The 17,286-nt window shown below is 39.1% G+C and overlaps 1 protein-coding gene across 2 annotated transcripts in view; it reads left to right on the forward strand.

Moving 5' to 3' along the window:
- Positions 1-17,286, forward strand: part of BRINP3 (BMP/retinoic acid inducible neural specific 3) — a 195,337-nt gene that overhangs the window by 89,980 nt on the left and 88,071 nt on the right. For both annotated transcript variants that reach the window (XM_014884307.2, XM_014884306.2), the window contains exon 3: positions 16,395-16,585. In XM_014884307.2, the coding sequence (XP_014739793.2) occupies positions 16,395-16,585 (191 nt within the window). The remainder of the gene's footprint in view (positions 1-16,394; positions 16,586-17,286) is intronic.

Consider the following 17,286-nt stretch of genomic DNA (forward strand, 5'->3'; position numbering starts at 1 on the left):
TGCAACAACATAATGCAAGTAATAGCTGAAGGAGAAAAACATGGAAATTAAGTTTTGTACTGTGAGGTTTCCCTCAAATCCCACAGTAACACCTGTTTGCTTTGCAGGAAGGATGCCATGTGTACCTGCTGTCATGGGCAGAACTGACTGGTCCTCTTCCTGCAACCTCAAACACAAAAAATCCCATGGTTTTAGGAATGAGTAACAATTTCTGTATGAGCACTGCTATTTGTATGAACATACATAATTTCTTCCCCTCCTCTTCTTGGGTGTGAAATCAAATGATAACTCAGAAACTTAATAATAACTGAAACTATTCAAATAAGATTAGAGTAATAAAAAGTTATAAATATCTGTACTTTTTCTTATTTTTAATCCCATTAGGGTAAAAACTTACATTATAAAACTTTCAATTGCCCAACCTCTCTGCAATTAAAATGACATCTCCTTGGTGTCTCTGAATCAAAATGTGTCAGCTTTAGAAAAATACCAGCCTAAATAAAATTATAGTTGATTAGAAAATAATCTTGAAATAATTTTAATATAACTGAAACAAGAAATTTTGTCTAAGCACAGTAAATCTACTGAAATGTTGAAACAGGCACCTTCTACTGCATATTTGACATTTTTTGTGAAAATAACGTTCTTGACTACAGCTCCACTCTGGCGTTTTGCAATAATTCCCCTTGCATACTGTGCCATCCACTACATGAGTGATCCTTTACGAAACATAGCAATTATAATCAGCATTTAGTAATTTCTTTTATTTCATATTCTTGTATTATCTTGTAGCAAACCTGCCTTGCATAAAATATAATTGAATCTTATTCTTCTGCTGACAGTGCCTTATTTTCCTTGGTGATAATGTTCCTCTCCTTTTCAGGAACTACTGAGTTAGGATAGCACAATAACTGCGAATATTTTTAATTTGTGTGTTGGGATTCACCAACAGACCAAGACTTTCCTATGCTAAGGCATGTACAGGCACTGGGACCCAGATCTTGTTCAGCCTTCTTTGCCCCAAATAAAGTTTGTTTTTCCTAAGTGAGCAATTGTTCACCTCCTGTCTCTAAATAACATTTCATATGTTACTGGAAGTCTTGTGTTCCCCAATAAAATCCAACTGTATAACCTTTCCTACTAAGAAATTTCTTATATCTTTTTTATCTGCTTGTCATTTTGAAAATTATTTAAACAGTTATTTATTCTACCTAATTTTATTTTATATTTTTTTTTAAATTTTTTTTTGGGGGGGGCTATGATTGTGATGTTAGCAGCCCTCTGGAAAGTGACGTGGCTATTTCGTTGTTACATGTAAAACCTTCTTGTTTTATGTTAGAATTTTTGGAGATTGTAATGAATTTCCAAAAATAATTAGGTAGATTTTTTTGGAAATGTGTTATGTTTTACCATATTTCTACTTGCTTAATTATTTATTTTTATAAAATGATGCAATGAGAAAGACATCCAAGATCACTGAATCCAACTGTTGACCAAATCCCATCATACCCAGTAAACCACATGTCTTAGCACCATATCGAGTCATTTTTTCAACACTTCCAGGGATGCTGACCACCACTGCCCTGGGCAGCCTGTTCCAATGCCTTTCCTTTAGTGAAAATACTTTTCCTGATCACCTGTACCTCTCCTGATACCTGAGGCTATTTCTCCTTGTCCTATTACTAATTGTCTGGGAAAAAAGGCTGACCTCCACATTTTGTGGTATTTTCTCTTTTTTTTAGCATAGTGCCTTATCTTTTATCACATGCCATATTGTCAGTTTTTAGCTGCTTCTCTGGTTTCTCTAAACCTTCCAAAGTATTTGCCAAGGCCCTCAGCTTAATACTGGCTGGGTATTCTATGAATACACTTTCTATCATTCTACTCCACAATAAGAATTTTTAAAAAGAGCAGGTTAAGGATAATCTCTGTAGGATCCTTTCTAATTTGGTAATGCCATGAACAGGGAACCCTTTGCAAATCTGGGTCTACTACCTTCAGCCAAATGACTGCAATCACTCTTTCTGTGCTGAGATACACAAACCTACATCATTTATTGGGGCTGTAGCTGGATAGTTAAAGATTAAAGTCTATCCTAAGGGACTCCAAGCTGATCCACAGCACAGAGATTTTCCACTTCTGATGATTCCTGGGACTACAGAATTTCTATGGAAAAGGAGAAGATTGTGGCAGACTACAGTGAGGTCTTCAATTATTTGATGCAAAAATTTTCTTTCATTACGTGGGTTGTAAAAGTGCAATTTGTGTATGCAGAATGCTACAAAAATTCCACTAGAAAATCAAAATTTGCATGGTTAATGTTTTATATTTTTATGCTATTTTTGCATAAGCCAAGGTGCATTAAACTATTAACTAAACTATTAACTATTAAGATTAAAAATTACAGTGCAAGCGAGAAGTATTTGATTTACAACATCTTTTAACTTTTCTTTGGTTCAGTAAATTAATTTTAATGTGACACGGATGTAAGATGTGGAGGATATTTTTTTTCCCGTAATTTCCTTCAATTTCAGAAATTTCATTAGTTATCGCAAGATGCAGCAACACCACACATAACAAGTTACAACAAAGTCAACCATTTTAATAACAAAAAAGGCTTGGATTGCTGCAACTCTTTTTATTTCTGTTTCAAGGAAAAATCAGAGAGGAAATGAAATCACCTGCTGTCTCTATTAGCATTTAAATAGTCTCTATTTGGCAGGGAATTTTGTGTGCTTATTTAGGTTAAAGAGGTGAAGAAAGCCTTTGTTCTTATCTGTGCAGCTGTTGCTGGGTCAAGCTTCTCTTGAAATAGTTCAGGGATTCATGACTATGTCAGAACTGTTGGATCCAAGACTGCTTCCTAATTCTTCATATCAAGGGCATTTTTGGCCTTATCCAGATTCAGAGCAGGATATCCTTGTATTTTCCTTGTGCTTTAATTCCTTGGGAGGAGAAAAAAAAAAAAAAAAGGCTCAGGATTGCTCCCAGAGAGGCAACAGTATATGGGCTCTGTGTAACACACCTCACTTCCAGGAATAGATCAGATGAAACTCAGTGCTCTTGTGGGAGTTATTAATTTCTTCTGGAAGAAGAAGTTATAAATTTCTTCCTGCTTTGCTACTTCTGCTGTGGTTTCAGCGGGGTGAGGCCATTATTGCTGTAGAGCACCCCTGGGCATGGTTGCCCATGGGCCTTGTGCAGAGGAAGAATTATCAACACTCTGAGGTGACCCTGTGGCAAGGGGGAGTCAAACCTCAACCACACACAAGTGTCAGGTTTAAGATGAGCAGAAAGCAGAGTAATGAAGTTGCTCTATTCTGTGTGTGTGAGCAGCTGCTTGAAGCTTATGTCACAGTGTTTGAGCTCCTGCCAGAAAATCAAAAGGAGAGATATTCCTCAAATTTGAGATATTTGAGATATCAAAATCGAGATATTCTTCAAGTCAGGGAAATATCCACCTCTGCCTCTTCCTGCCTGACAGAGATGGTAGGATGGGATAGGGACGTTGTGGAGTTGTGGCTTTGTTTGTGTGTGAATTTCTTACAAGAAAAGTATAGCAAGGAGTGTCAAGTCAGGGAGATTTCTGTTTCTGTGCTCTTTGGATAGTCACTGATTATCTGCTCTTTGGCCTGATTTCACCTGATCCTAGGTTCAAGGGGGAGGTAGGTTGCTCAACACATGTGGCACAGCAACTCTCTGACCTGGTGTGAAGCACATCAAGAATCAGCACAGGCTGTACCACCCTTGGTCCAGCTCAGAAAACATGTCTCTACACATGTTGGGTTTCTCACTCATACAGGACACAAAGGGAGCGTTTATCCCAGTGAAAGGAAAATTTCAACCATCCTATCTCTTTTTCCCACTGTTTACATGCTGTGAGACAGGAAGAGCAGACCCTGGTGTTATGTAGTTTCTGCCTTGTTTTCCGTGAGACTGTTTATGCTGATTAGCTTGCTCCTGCAATATGTTGACATATATATGTATTTCTCCCAGGAACTGAAGCTGGGGGTCCCTTCACACTGGTCACTGCCAAGTATCAGATGGCAAAAATGCCTGTTTTGTTGTACCTTGAACTGTATTCAAGCTTGCAGTTCAAATGGCAAGATTTTGTACCTGCTCACAGGACCTTATGTCAGCAGATTTTTCTTGTGCACTGCCATTGCCCATAAGTATGATATAAATTACCTTATTTATTCTCACACCTTTCATTTAATGGAACATATTTTTATTATCCATAAAATACTGACTATATTTAACACTTAATCTCGATTCAGGGAAAGCAAGACACACTGCAGAGGTACACTGGTGTTTTTTTCCTGGCAGCATTGCAGAGCTGGCGAGTGCTGCAACCAAACAAAAATCATCTTGGCTGAGACATTAAGAGCAAATGTTAACTTTATTCTGGCCAAAACTGAATCCCTGGTAATTGCTCAGCATTGTTCCTCACACAAAGAAGTTGGAGAATAAACACCATCACATCTGTTGGACATATGGATTGGGAAGTCAGTTAATCTTGGATTTATTTCTAGATCTGTACAGCCATGTTTCATTCTGTTTTTTCCAAAGCAAGCTTCCTAGGAAAAACCTTCAGTGTTCATGTAGGCCCTCATTATCCTAAGCCTGAGGCAGAACGGCAGCCAGGACAATGTGGTCCAAAGCACAGTTGCTATACTGTGGCTAATAATCTGAAATTATTGATGAATCAACCTGAAACTGAAATATACCTGGAAGATAAGTAATAATGTTTATGCTAATTTTAGTTAAATTATTCTGCCTCTTCTTTATTTCAACCAGCCTGCATATCTTGTTCTGCTCCCAAATATGTTAACACTCACGTTCCGTGAAAAAAAAACAGAAGAGAAAGGCAAAGTAAACCTGCCCATAGCTAAACGTTTGGGAGGATATGTCAGGTATTGCTCCTCTTGGCTGTAAAATATGTCCCTGGTCTGCAGTCCTTGTCCCAGCCTCTGCTGGGCATATAAAGTCTCAGTCCCTTGTGGAATTCTAACTAAAATATACAGTGTAGATGATAATTATGTGGCATTATTAATACTATTTTATCTCACTCTGGTGTTTATATCCCATTTGAAATTTTCCAAAATCACCTTTGTTTTTCTCTCTAAGACCTCTTCTACAAAGGTGCTGGGGGTGGTAATGAAATTAATTCAGAGGCACAGAAATTTTATAGCAATGCATTTTCAATAAATATATTTTACAATAGCAAATATGTAGAGCTTCATTCTATATACAGCTTCTTTAAAAAAAACTCATATATGGACTCTGTAGAGGGGTTAAATATTTCTCTCAGAATTTTTAATGTAGGTTGAGCTTCAGAATGTGTCTAGTTGCATACAGAATGTGTAATTCTCTAAGGGATGTATTACAAGGTACTTTACCAGCTGACATACCCAGTTTTGTACGATTCCCAGAGACCTGAAGGTTTTGTTTCCTAATTTGTTTCCCCCACCTTGTGTAATCTCCACATCCGTACCATTTGGGAAGGACTGAGAGACCAGCGGGCCTGGACAGGTTGGAGAGCTGGGGCTGTGTGAACCTCGGGGATTCAACAAAGCAAAGGGCAGGGTCCTGCACTGAGTCAGAGCAATCCCAAATACACCAGCAGGTTGGGCAGAGAAGGGACTGAGAGTAGCCCTGGGACAGGGACTTGGAGGTGCTGGGTGAGGCCAAACTCCCGGTGAGCCGGCCCTGAGCGCTCCCAGCCCAGGAACCAACAGAGCCCAGGGCTCATTCAAGCCCCTGTGGCCACCAGTGAGGAAGGGCATTCTCCTCCCCTGCTGGGCTCCTGTGACACCCCACCTGGAGCTCCGTGCCCGGTCCTGAAGTCCTCTGTGGACACACACTCGAGGGAGCCAGGAAAATTACGGCCTGGAAAATCTTCCAGGCCAGAGCTTCTCATCTCCGTTCCCAGGCTGATAAGCTGGTTCAGCTTCACTTAGGGAGAATTTCCCCCAGGATGATAATAAAATAGAGAGGAATTAATAACAAGATAAGACACCGGTTTTGGTGAGTGACCAGACCTGGGAAAGAGGTGTCTTCTCTCTGCACCAATCAGCTTTATCCTGTCTTTTGAGTTTCAGGAGACTGTACTTAAGCAGCGTGTTTTTAGAATAAACTCATCTCTCTTTCCTGTCCTGAGAGGGACCATGTAGCTGTGTCTTATTTCCACTGCATCTAAAGGGTTAAATACCCTATACCTAGCTGCTACAGCCCTCAAACCTAAGAAGGACCTGGAAATGTTGGAATGAGTCCAGAGGAGGCAGTGAAGTTGCTGAGGGCACTGGAGCACCTCCCCTATGGAGCCAGGCTGGGAGAGCTGGGAATGTCCAGCCTGGAGAAGGGAAGGTTGTGTGCAGAGCTCACAGCAACTTCCAGGGTCTGCAGGGGCTCCAGGGAACTGCAGAGGGACAACTCATCAGGAGCTGGAGTGACAGGACACAGGGAATGGCTTCCCACTGACAGAGAGTAATTTTTTATTAGATATTAGGAAGAACTCCTTCCCTGTGAGGGTGGGGAGGCCCTGGCACAGGGTGCCCAGAGAAGCTGTGGCTGCCCCTGGATCCCTGGAAGTGTCCAAGGCCAGGCTGGACAGGGCTTGGAGCAATCTGGGATAGGGGAAGGTGTCCTTGCACTGGATGGGCTTTCAGGTCTCCCCCAACCCCAGCCATTCTGGGATTCTGTGATTCTACAAAGATAAATATAGGCTTTATTCTTTCACAAAATACATTTAACACCTCACTATTTCTGTTGCAGAAATTAATAACTGAACTACCATCCAATGCTTTGGTTTAGTTAAGAGCATTAGGAAGCTCAGTGCTTATAATCTGGAATTATATTGACAATTTTCTTGACTTGATTCTCTGTTTAGCTCACCAGTGCAATTCCACTGCATCTTTAGAGATAGCTGCAATTTAATTCACTGGAAAAAAGAAGAACAACAGGACCATTTTTAATAAATTAACACTCCAAATTTAGTTTGGAATTAATACAAATAGTTTTCCTAAAAGAGAAGCATCCTTTGCTGTGGTAGAAACATTTTCATATGCTGAATAAGAATTCTTGACTTAATTTTTTTTGTGTTCACATAGAGGTGAAATGACACTTGCATAGGAGAAGAGCATTTAGATGCAAGGAAGATCATCTGCACATTCCTCCAAGAGCTAAACCATAAACAAACAAATAAAATGCTGAAGTATTTTCAGGAAATATTTTGGTTTACCTCCAACTCCTTTCAACAATTTGAATTGCTACAGACAATAATAGTGCAGTTGTTATATTTCACAATATCAAGACAGCATTTATGCATGTATTTGTGGGATTTACACTTGTGTGATGCCAGACTCATCCCAGAGGGTTGGTAGAAACAACTGCCTTTATAAATTCAAGTGCAGGTTAAGTAACTGTCATCCATCAGTGCTGTAAATAGCACTGCTGACATCAAACTGGAGAAAAAAAGCCTCCACTTTGGAAGGATAAACTTATAAATTGAATAGAAAATGAGCCAAATAATCTGCACTGTAGAAGGTTAAGTTTATACAACATTCTTCCTGGAAAAGGAAGAATTCTGGGTTTTATATACAGCTTCATAAATAAGGCTTTGGATCAGTATTTCTTTGAGAATATATATTTTGTTTACAGCCAACAATTTAGGTACCTTTTCCCTCTTTCGGGCAGTCAGGAGTAACATCAGCTTTTGTTTTGAACAGAAGACAATTTGGTATCTGTGGCACCAAGCACAAGCCAATCCTGCATATCAGTAACATCTCAGAAACAAGCAAGCAAACAAATTCCAAAGGCTTTAAGCACTCAAATTCCCTGCCACGCTATCCAGGTCATAAAGTTTTTTTGTTTTGCTCTGGGTGCTCACAGCACTGCCAGAATTCTTGGCGTGACTGTGCCTCATTTTTCAAATGAGAACTAAGTTGAGTAAGAACACTCCCTTTAAATTTTAAATAATTTATCATGGTGTGGCATTTATCATGCCTCTCTGTTGCCCAGTATTACAGATCAATTTGTAGTTCTGAAACAGAAGTTGTAAAAATGGTAATAAAAGGCATTTCAAAGATTTTGAGACTATGAGTTGTACCACATAATGATGAAGAATTTTAGCAGTTTGTGTTCCCCCTGTGATTCATCTGGGATTATCCATCAACACTGAATCTGTGAATCCTCTGCTCTGTTTTATTTTCTCCAACAGATCTTTATGCTGATTCATTCTTCCTAAACTGTATTTTCATGTGCTGATTTATGCACTAAAATACTTCCACAGAAACAAATTTCTTCCTTATCTCTACAAGAAAGATGGTACGATTATTATATTTTTTTTTTAGTCAGGACAAAAAGAGACGGAAGAACATGATTTTCATACTGATTTTGAAGCAGTATAACGTGTAGCCAAATCCCTGATGATAGTTCCAGTGACTTTCATTTCCTTCAGATCCAGAATCATTAGTTTTTTTCCTGTACAATTAACTACAGGCACAGGACCATAAGTTGGCTCTTAAGGTTAGGCAAAAAGACTGTAAACAGACCTTTTTGCTTCTCTTTCTCATAACTCTTCTTATTGTGACAAAAAACTCTTTTCCAGGGCAGTTTTCTCCATTTCGAAGGTTAACCACTGTTTTAGCTATAGGTAAGATACCTTCTTCTCTGAAAGAGTTTTTTGCCCCATTCACAAAGTATAAATCCATACCTTTTCTTCATAATGAATTTTAGAACAGTCACAAATAAAATGAAAAAAACAGAGCAAGAATCTTCCAGTTAGAGGAATTTTTTGGATTTCATTTGTCTTCTGCCAGTCTGAACAAATGCACCATTTTATCAAACCTGTTACCTGTTTAGATAATAAATGATTCCTGTGAGCAGATGTGAACTGGGAAAAAAGAATGCTTTGAGCTTGCATGTACAAGGTGTTGGAAACTCTCTTGATGTTGTAAAGGGGAGAAGGAACAGTTTTCCAACCCCTCTAGAACATATGACAAACCAAGAAATCAATAGTTTTTGCAGGGAAGAATAAATACATAAACCAGTGAGAATGGATGATTGTAATTATTTGGATGGGCAGCTATTTTTGACTCCAAGTATGTCACCATCTTACCTGCAGGCTGTAAACCCAAGTTGTTATTTTCATTTTCACAGGATCCCAGATTGGCTGGGGTTGGAAGGGGCCTCTGGTGATCATTCAGTCCAAGCCCTGCTGAATCAGGGTCACCAGAGCAGCTGCACAGGATCACACCCAGGCAGGTTTGGAATGTCTGCAGAGAAGGAGAATCCACAGCCCCTCTGGGCAGCATGCCCAGTGCTCTGCCACCCTGAAAGAAATGAAGTTTTTCCTTGTATTTGGATGGAACTTTCTGTGTTTCTGTGTTTCAAGAGGCCACTGCCCCTTGTCCTGTCTCTGGGCATAAGATATTTGCATGCACTTACAAGCACCTACAGGCCAGAGCCCCAGAGCACATAAAACGAGCCCCAGAAATATAAAAGAGGTGTAAAATCTATTCCTGCTTACTCAACCTGTACAAAACACCTCCCAAGCATCCCACTCATTTTCCCTTTCAGATGTAGTAGAGGCAAGGGTAGGTTTTACTGAGAATTCTCCCTTTTCCCTCTGCTCCCTGACAGTACTATCACATGGAGAGCTAATGAATCATTTGCTTGGAATTTAAATTTTGTATTTCAAGCCTGTGCAAAGTGGTGATACATTACAAGATAATTCACCAGTTCCTCACACTTAGATAGTTCATACAAACACATTTCAGTTCTGTATTTGTTTATCCCTTGTGTCATTTGCAACATGCTCCTGGTGTGTTTCTGCTTGATTCTATACTGCTTGGTGATTGAGCTGCCTCCGAGGCAGGAGGTAAATCATTAGGAACTACTGATTTTGTGCAAATACCTTTATATGAATATAGGTCCAGTTAAATGTGTGGATGGTGAGCTCCTGAATAGGAAGTTAATCACAAACTATGGGTAGAAGGCAAACAACAGGACAAGATACAGAAAAAAAATTCCCCCTTGGATTTCATCAGAGGAGGAAATTTTTCAGTACATATGTTATAGAGGTTAAATATCAGTCAGACATGCACAAAAGGAAAGCTTTCCTCTTGTGTCCTTTTGATGTTCATGACAGGTGAAAAGTTTGAAATCATTGATGTCACAGTAGCTGACGCAGTAATCTGGCTATCAGTAGTCATAATAAAGAAACATATCTGAGTACATTCTAGGTATAATGTATGTACTTTTTATTAAAATTCATTAATACCTTTCCATGTATTTCATATGCACAATGCAAGAAGATAGTGAAGCTGATACTGATGAATTCTAGTTCTGGAAGTAGAATATCAAATGCTAGGAAGCTGATAAGGTGAAAAAGGCATAGAAAGTAAAAAAAATTACTAGGATAAAAAATATTAGGATAAAAAGAAATTCTACTGATAGTGCTTATTCACTGTAAGGTAAAAAGCAATAATATGGGAAGAAATGCATATGTTCAATATACATGTTCCTTTTGACCTTGGCAAAGTGTAAGACAATTACAAGCATAAAGCTGATCAAGAAATACTTTCAATTTCATCGAAGGCAAATATGTTTAAAATGAGTTTATTGTATCTTGAATGTTTTTCTTTCTGATCACCACATGTAGATAATTGAAAATGTTTAGGGACATAAATGTGTTTTGTACTATGAGGTCCTGCTTCTTTTCCTCGAGCCAGGTTGTTCTGTTTACTTTGCTCATATTGCAATGTTTTTCTCTATTATCATGTTTCTGTACAAAGGTAGAGATTTTCAGGAGGCTGCTCAGCCACAATGTAACTAATTCCCTTCTTTTTCACCTTGGATAGAAAAATCAATCATAAGAAGCATTCTGTAAAGGTTGTGGCAGATTGGCCACTGTTTAACTGTAATAAGCATTGAAAATTCTATGACCTGTGCTGGTAAGGAGAGTTTTTTCTCTTGACAATCTGTGAATAACTCAGTCTTGGATATTAACTGATTCTAGATCCGTCCACATCTGGGTGAATACTCTATTTAAAAGTAATTTTTTTTTCCTAGCAAATATTTTCTGTACTTCCCATTTTGGAACTGCTGGCAGTTAGAAACCTAATATAAAATGAAACTGCTCATCTTATCTTGGCCTTATTGAAGCCATGGCCTCAGGCATTAGAAATCCTCACACTTTTAAAGAAGGTAGGAGAAGAAAAACACCATACATTCTCTCAATGAGCTGTTCTGCCAACAGCAGAACTTGCAGCCACATGGGAAAACATTGAATTCAGGCTCCCACTGTCATTCCAGCCCATTCAAAGCAGTCATATTCTCACCATCCAAGAGTTGTCTCATTTAGAAGACATTCAGAGAAAGGAACACAGAAGAGTTCTTTTGTATAAGAAATTATGTGAAGTTCATTTTCCAAGAGTGACCTCCTCATTATGTCACAATATTATTCAATAACATTTATGCTTACCAGCAATAATATTGATTTATAAAACACAATAAATTACTTAAAATGAGGCCTAACATTGTTAATTTTGCCTGGGCTCTGTTTTGTGTAGTTGACTTTAGATAGTTAGGAAAGATCCATCAAACTAACAGTAAATCTCTTTATTGGCTGCAATGTCAATCACTGCAATGGAAGAGATTATATTCCCATTTCAGATCTCCTCACACTACCATTTTAGAGTACAATGGCATTTTAAAAATTTCCTTTATCTAGATGTTTTATGGAGAGCTTTCCATAGCTCCCTATGCCTTAAGTTTAGAATGTATTGAAATGAATACAGCGATAGAAGCAAGTGTATAATTAATGTACACATTTGGAAAAAAGCTATGGCTTGAAACTCAAAAGAGACATTGACAGCCCTTGCTTGCCTCTACCCTAGGATTCCTTTCAGAACCATTTGTAATTTAAGCTTCTTTGAAGATAAAGATTTGTCCCAAACTTGTATGGTACTTTACTAATAGGTCTTTCCTGTTAGAGCACTAATGGTTTCCTGAGATCAAACATCTCTTTTAATGTCATTAATAAAAGAAATAGTGCTGAAATGACAACTGCATTTTAAACTGTGCTTCTTTTAATCCCACACTGACTGTCTATCTAGTTCATTCTTCAACCTAGCATCCCCAGCAGAACTGCTGGTAGGAGAGAGGCTGTGGTCCACCCGGTCAGAATTAGCACTGCTGGGCTCTGGGGTTCCCATGTCCATGGCAACCAAGCAGCTAGGGATCAGATTTGTGGCAGCACATGCAAATCCGTGGCTCTGATATCTGGGAAGATGGAGAGAATGCTGCCCATGGTCTCGGGCACTACATAATAGCATGATTCCATTACAGGCTTCATCCTAGGGGCCAGGCTGACTGATTTCCCCTCTCTTGTGCAAGCCTGGGAACTCTGAGCCATCATCCTTCTCCAGAGCAGGCTTTGCCTGGAGCACTAAAGAGCTCCATGCATTGAATCTCATATCGTTCAGGCTGAAAATAGATGGGCAGCACAGGGGGTAGCACCTGCCATTTGCTCCTTGAGAACACCATGGAAGATCCTGGTCTTGGCTCTTACAGAGCAGAAGAAGAGAAAGACTATGTATGAAAGAACAAGCTTCTCATAGCTCCACTTTGTTCTCAGTGTAAAATCAGTTTTCTTGAGCCAGCACTGATGCCATGCTGTTCCATGGGAGGTGTTCCTCTGATGAATGGAACCCAGTGACTGTAGAAAGCAGCATTTTCTCTGCTCAGAGTAAGATTATTAACTCCATCAGACCTGCTGGTCTGCCTTTGGCAGTGGGCAGGAGCTTGATTTCCGAAGTGAAATAATGCACATTGGGAACAAAACAAAATGTTTGGGGCTGGAGAGTTTGGGTTAGAGAGACTACAAGACAAACAGGTAAAGAAAGGGGTGACAAGAAAGGGGAAAAGCACTGCTTGCAAAGTGAAATTAAGATTAAAACCAGAAATTATATGGATAGGTATATAGACATAATTATGTGCCATATAAAAAGGAAGATAAGGATATGATTTTACTTAGAGTGGAATTGCTAAAAAGGGAAATCAGCTTTAATTTTAGGAGCTACGAGTGACCCAGAAAACATTTGGGTAAACCTCCTCACTCAACATGCTAGAAATAATGCACCATAACCCCTCACCCTGAACTTCATTCCAGCTCTTACCCTGCTCCTACACTTTACTCTCATAAACTCAGTTCCTTCTGAAGTCTGAAATATTTCCTCAGCTCTGGAAGCTGCTCATCACTTCTCGCTTGTCCAGATCCAGGTGTCCCTGCTCCTGGAGACAGGCAGACAGTTTTAGTGTTCTGCATTAATATTTTGCCTTCAGAGATGAACTTTCTTCTTGTGTCCCCAGAGAGTTTAGGTCTTCATCTCTCCATATTTCAAAATACGTCATTTAAGAAAGACCTCAGTAAAACAGAAAGGCTGTTTTCTAAAATCTCTAAAAGCTTCATCTCTATCTGTGGCACAATTATAAAACTGTCATCCTTTTAAAAGGGTTCCGTCTTCCGTTCCATACTCCCCCAGATTCCTCAGCAGTGAATTTCAAAGCATGACTACTTGCTGCACTAATGAATGTTCCCATTGATGTGTTCTGAACTAAAAAAAGAATGACAAAACTTTTACAAAAGCATTTGCCTAGTTCATCTCTAAGCATACAGCAAAACAAATCCTACTGTAGCAAAAACTGTAGGAGGAACTCAAATTTGTTTAAGCCAAACAAGTTTCTCTTAGTGCTAGAATAACCCAGTCCCTGGATTCAGTAAATAAAGGATTTGTAGTAGGTCACACCAACCTCAATTTGGAAATTCTTCTCAATTTGTTATGGATGTGGCCATTATTCCCAGTTTAACCCTTCCAAGAAAGAATTTGCTGCTTGTGGAGAAGGTCTGTAAGACAGAATATCTGAGCCCACTGTTGACAGAGAGACACCAAGGAAGGCAATGGGAGCAGCCCAAGGTTAAGAGAGGATTCAAACAAGAGCTGTAATTAATTGCACAGAATGTATCCAATATTTTAGAACATTTTTCAGTTGCCCAGCATGCATTAAGAGCTCTGAAAATCAGAAATTGGAATTGGCAATGTTCAAATTGAACATAGAATGCACTCTCCATAGTTAAATACCACAACAGATTGCTGGAGATTTCTGAGAAATCCTCAAAATTTAAGTCAAGATGTTTTTCTGGGGAACAGTTTCAGTCCCAAAGGTTTGACAGCCAGAGGCATTTGGTGAGATTCCTCTGACTGTACTAAAAAGGAGACAGGTTAAGAAGATTAGGGCGATCTTCTCTGTCCTTAAATGCTGACAATGAAAATCAGATCAAAGGTGGCAGCAAACTGTCGTTTATAAGAATTGTATCTTTTCTGTTAATATTGTGTTTGAACTTCAGCTCATGTAACGAGCTTGGAACAAAAGCTTTCCTCAAGGCATAAAATAAATATTTTACAACATAAAACTTGTAATATTTTCTTGGTGTCAAAGCAAGCCTGTCTTGATGGTCTGTTCAGGAACTACAGTTAACCAATATTTTCTGATGTATTCAAATGAAAAATATGACCAGAAAACAGAGAATTTAAACAAAAAAAGGAGGAAGATTGTTTTGTAATAGATTTATTCTTTTGTGTCTTGTTTTTCACTTGAAAATTCCATTTAAAGTGCAGGATAATTCACAGTTTTTCGTGTCAGCATTAATGTGATCAATACACACAATGAGGATTTTTTCACTTTACAGGCAGAAAATATTTGTGTGTAATTTTTTGCATTTCTCTGTACTCACTTATAGTAGTTCCATAAAAGCTGCAAATAGAAGTTATAGGTTTTATAGTTTCCTAAAAGCAAAGGGAAGTTGTGAGATAAAACTTCAAAACCTGACAACTAAGTTGGAAAACACCTATCAGAAAGTAATTCCAAAATACTAATTTAAGCACACTGGCGATATGTAGAGTCTTTATGAACTATGGGGATCTGTTTAACCTATGCCCTTGACTGGTAAATTGCATTAAATTTCAGTTAAGTTACAGAAATCTCTCCCTACCATCATTCTTCACATTTGTTTTTGATTAAAAAATGGCACCTGCCAGAGTGTGTCTGAGAGGAAAAGCAGTTTGGATCTGGGAGAGAAAGAGGAGGATGCTGGAAAGCAGAAGGGCTGCACAAAAGTGTATTTATCTGGGTTCTACTAATAACTGTGGACTTAAAAGTATTAAAAAATCCTAGTGTTGAGTACATGTTACACCGCCCTGGTCATTCAGCCACTGCTAACTCTTTGTTTCTGGCATCCCTCAATTTTTTTTTCTTTGGCTGCATCTTCAGTTTCTGGTTCTATGTTACTTTTGTATGTGAGCATTTCTCTCTGTTTACCTGGGATCTTCAGCAGGATCTTGCAAGCTCCCTAAAGTCTTTGCTTTTCTACAATCTTGTCTAAGAGGAATCCTAATTGATGTGACTGTACAAAAGACTCAACAAAGTGGTGGCTGAGGCAGAATCCTCATGTCACTTGCATTTAATTCCCAGAGTCTGTAACCAAAACAGCTATTGCTGTATCTGGGAAAAGGTAAGTTACTGCCAAGGCTGCCTGTCTTCTCTACATTTGAGGACAATGAGTCCTTCTCACTAATAACTCTCTCTGGTATCTTAATTGGCAAATAAATTAATAAAAGATGTGTTTATTGCCGTGCAATGAGCTTGTTTGTTTTCCCTGCTGTCATTGATTTATTTTGGAGAAGGGAAGGGGGCAAGTCTTTGAATTCCCTTATATCTCTCTTACAATTGAATTACAATCGATCATCACCTTTTAGGAATCAGTCTTTCTGTCTGTGGATTTTCTCAAAATGGAGGCCAAAAGTATAGAAAACTGGAATTGTCACAGGAAGGTCAAATGTGGTGTAACAGTGTTACTTCAAGTTATCCAATTTATCCAGTTCTGTACCTAAGTGACTTAACATCAAAAGACAAAGAACATGGACTCTTTCTCGTTACGATTTTAAAATTTACCTTGTTCTAACAAAAAAATACTTGTTGCATCTGGTCCACATTTGGGGAAATCATTGCTTTCATTTCAGTTTCTACCAAATCAGGTTGTTTTAGAGCATCAGAGACCACACAAAACCAACAGCAGCAGCAGCAACCTAAGTGGCTTAGTTTTTATTTATTTATTTCCCAGCAATTAGTTTATTATGGAGTACTTTCTCCACTTCTAATAAATAACCCTCGTTACTTGTGCTGTCTATAACACATGACAGAGTATTACTGTCAAGGTCCGTTGTAATTCCCAGCGAGTCGCCCCCAGCTTCTCAGCAGAGCAGAGTCGTTTGCAAATGAAGGACATTTGTCTGAATGACACATTTCTGAGTGAGAACTGCTTTGTTTTGCAGAGAGTTTGGCCGCTGGAAAGTAAACAATCTTGCTGTGGAAAGAAGAAATTTCCTTGGCTCCCCACTGCCACTCGCCCCCGAGTTCTTCCGTAACATAAGGCTGCTGGGACGGCGCCCGACCCTTCAACAGATCACAGAAAACCTGATCAAGAAATATGGGACACACTTCCTGCTCTCAGCTACCCTGGGAGGTAGGGTTGATTCTTGGGAATACTGGGAATGAGCTTGGTGTGAGTAGACTGACAGTGCTGGTCACGATTGTCCTTCCTCCAAGCCGCTAGGATGGGCAGCGCTGTCTGTGGCAGCAGGTTTTGTCCACTGGTCTTGTGACTCCTTCCCTTTATGGAATTTTGTGCACAAGAAGAGAAGATATCCAGTTGCTAATATTGAGGTGCTTTACATGAGCTCCTGCTGTACTGCCCCTAGTCTTTTGGGGGGGGTCTTTCTCTGCACTGACATTTTTTTCTGTAAGTGGTCCTTGTAACAATTTACATGGTAACAGCTTACAGAATTGTCTGGGTCCATTGCAGCCCCGCAGAAAGGGAGCCAGAAAACCTGCATCAAGTATTTCCAACAAATCTTCTAATTTATGAGACTTTTAAACTACTTTGTCCGTTGGAAAATTCCTATCTTGTCACTCTGCCCTTTTTAGAATTAGTCTTAATTTAACCAGTGGGACTGCATTTTCAAAATGGTGTGATGAGGCTTAGCCATGTCATTCCCATTAACTTAATGGAATCTGCATCTTTCAGTCCCCACAGACTAATCTGGAAAGGGTAGCCCCATGGATAATTGGGATCCAGTCACTGGATGGATTGAAGAAATCCAGTGAAGAGGCCTAATGTTCAAAGGAGAGCATAAATTGTTCTGAATGAAAGATAATTAGTACCTG

The sequence above is a fragment of the Sturnus vulgaris genome, chromosome 9, assembly GCF_052056855.1.
Source record: "Sturnus vulgaris isolate bStuVul1 chromosome 9, bStuVul1.hap1, whole genome shotgun sequence".
Lineage (NCBI taxonomy): Eukaryota > Metazoa > Chordata > Aves > Passeriformes > Sturnidae > Sturnus > Sturnus vulgaris.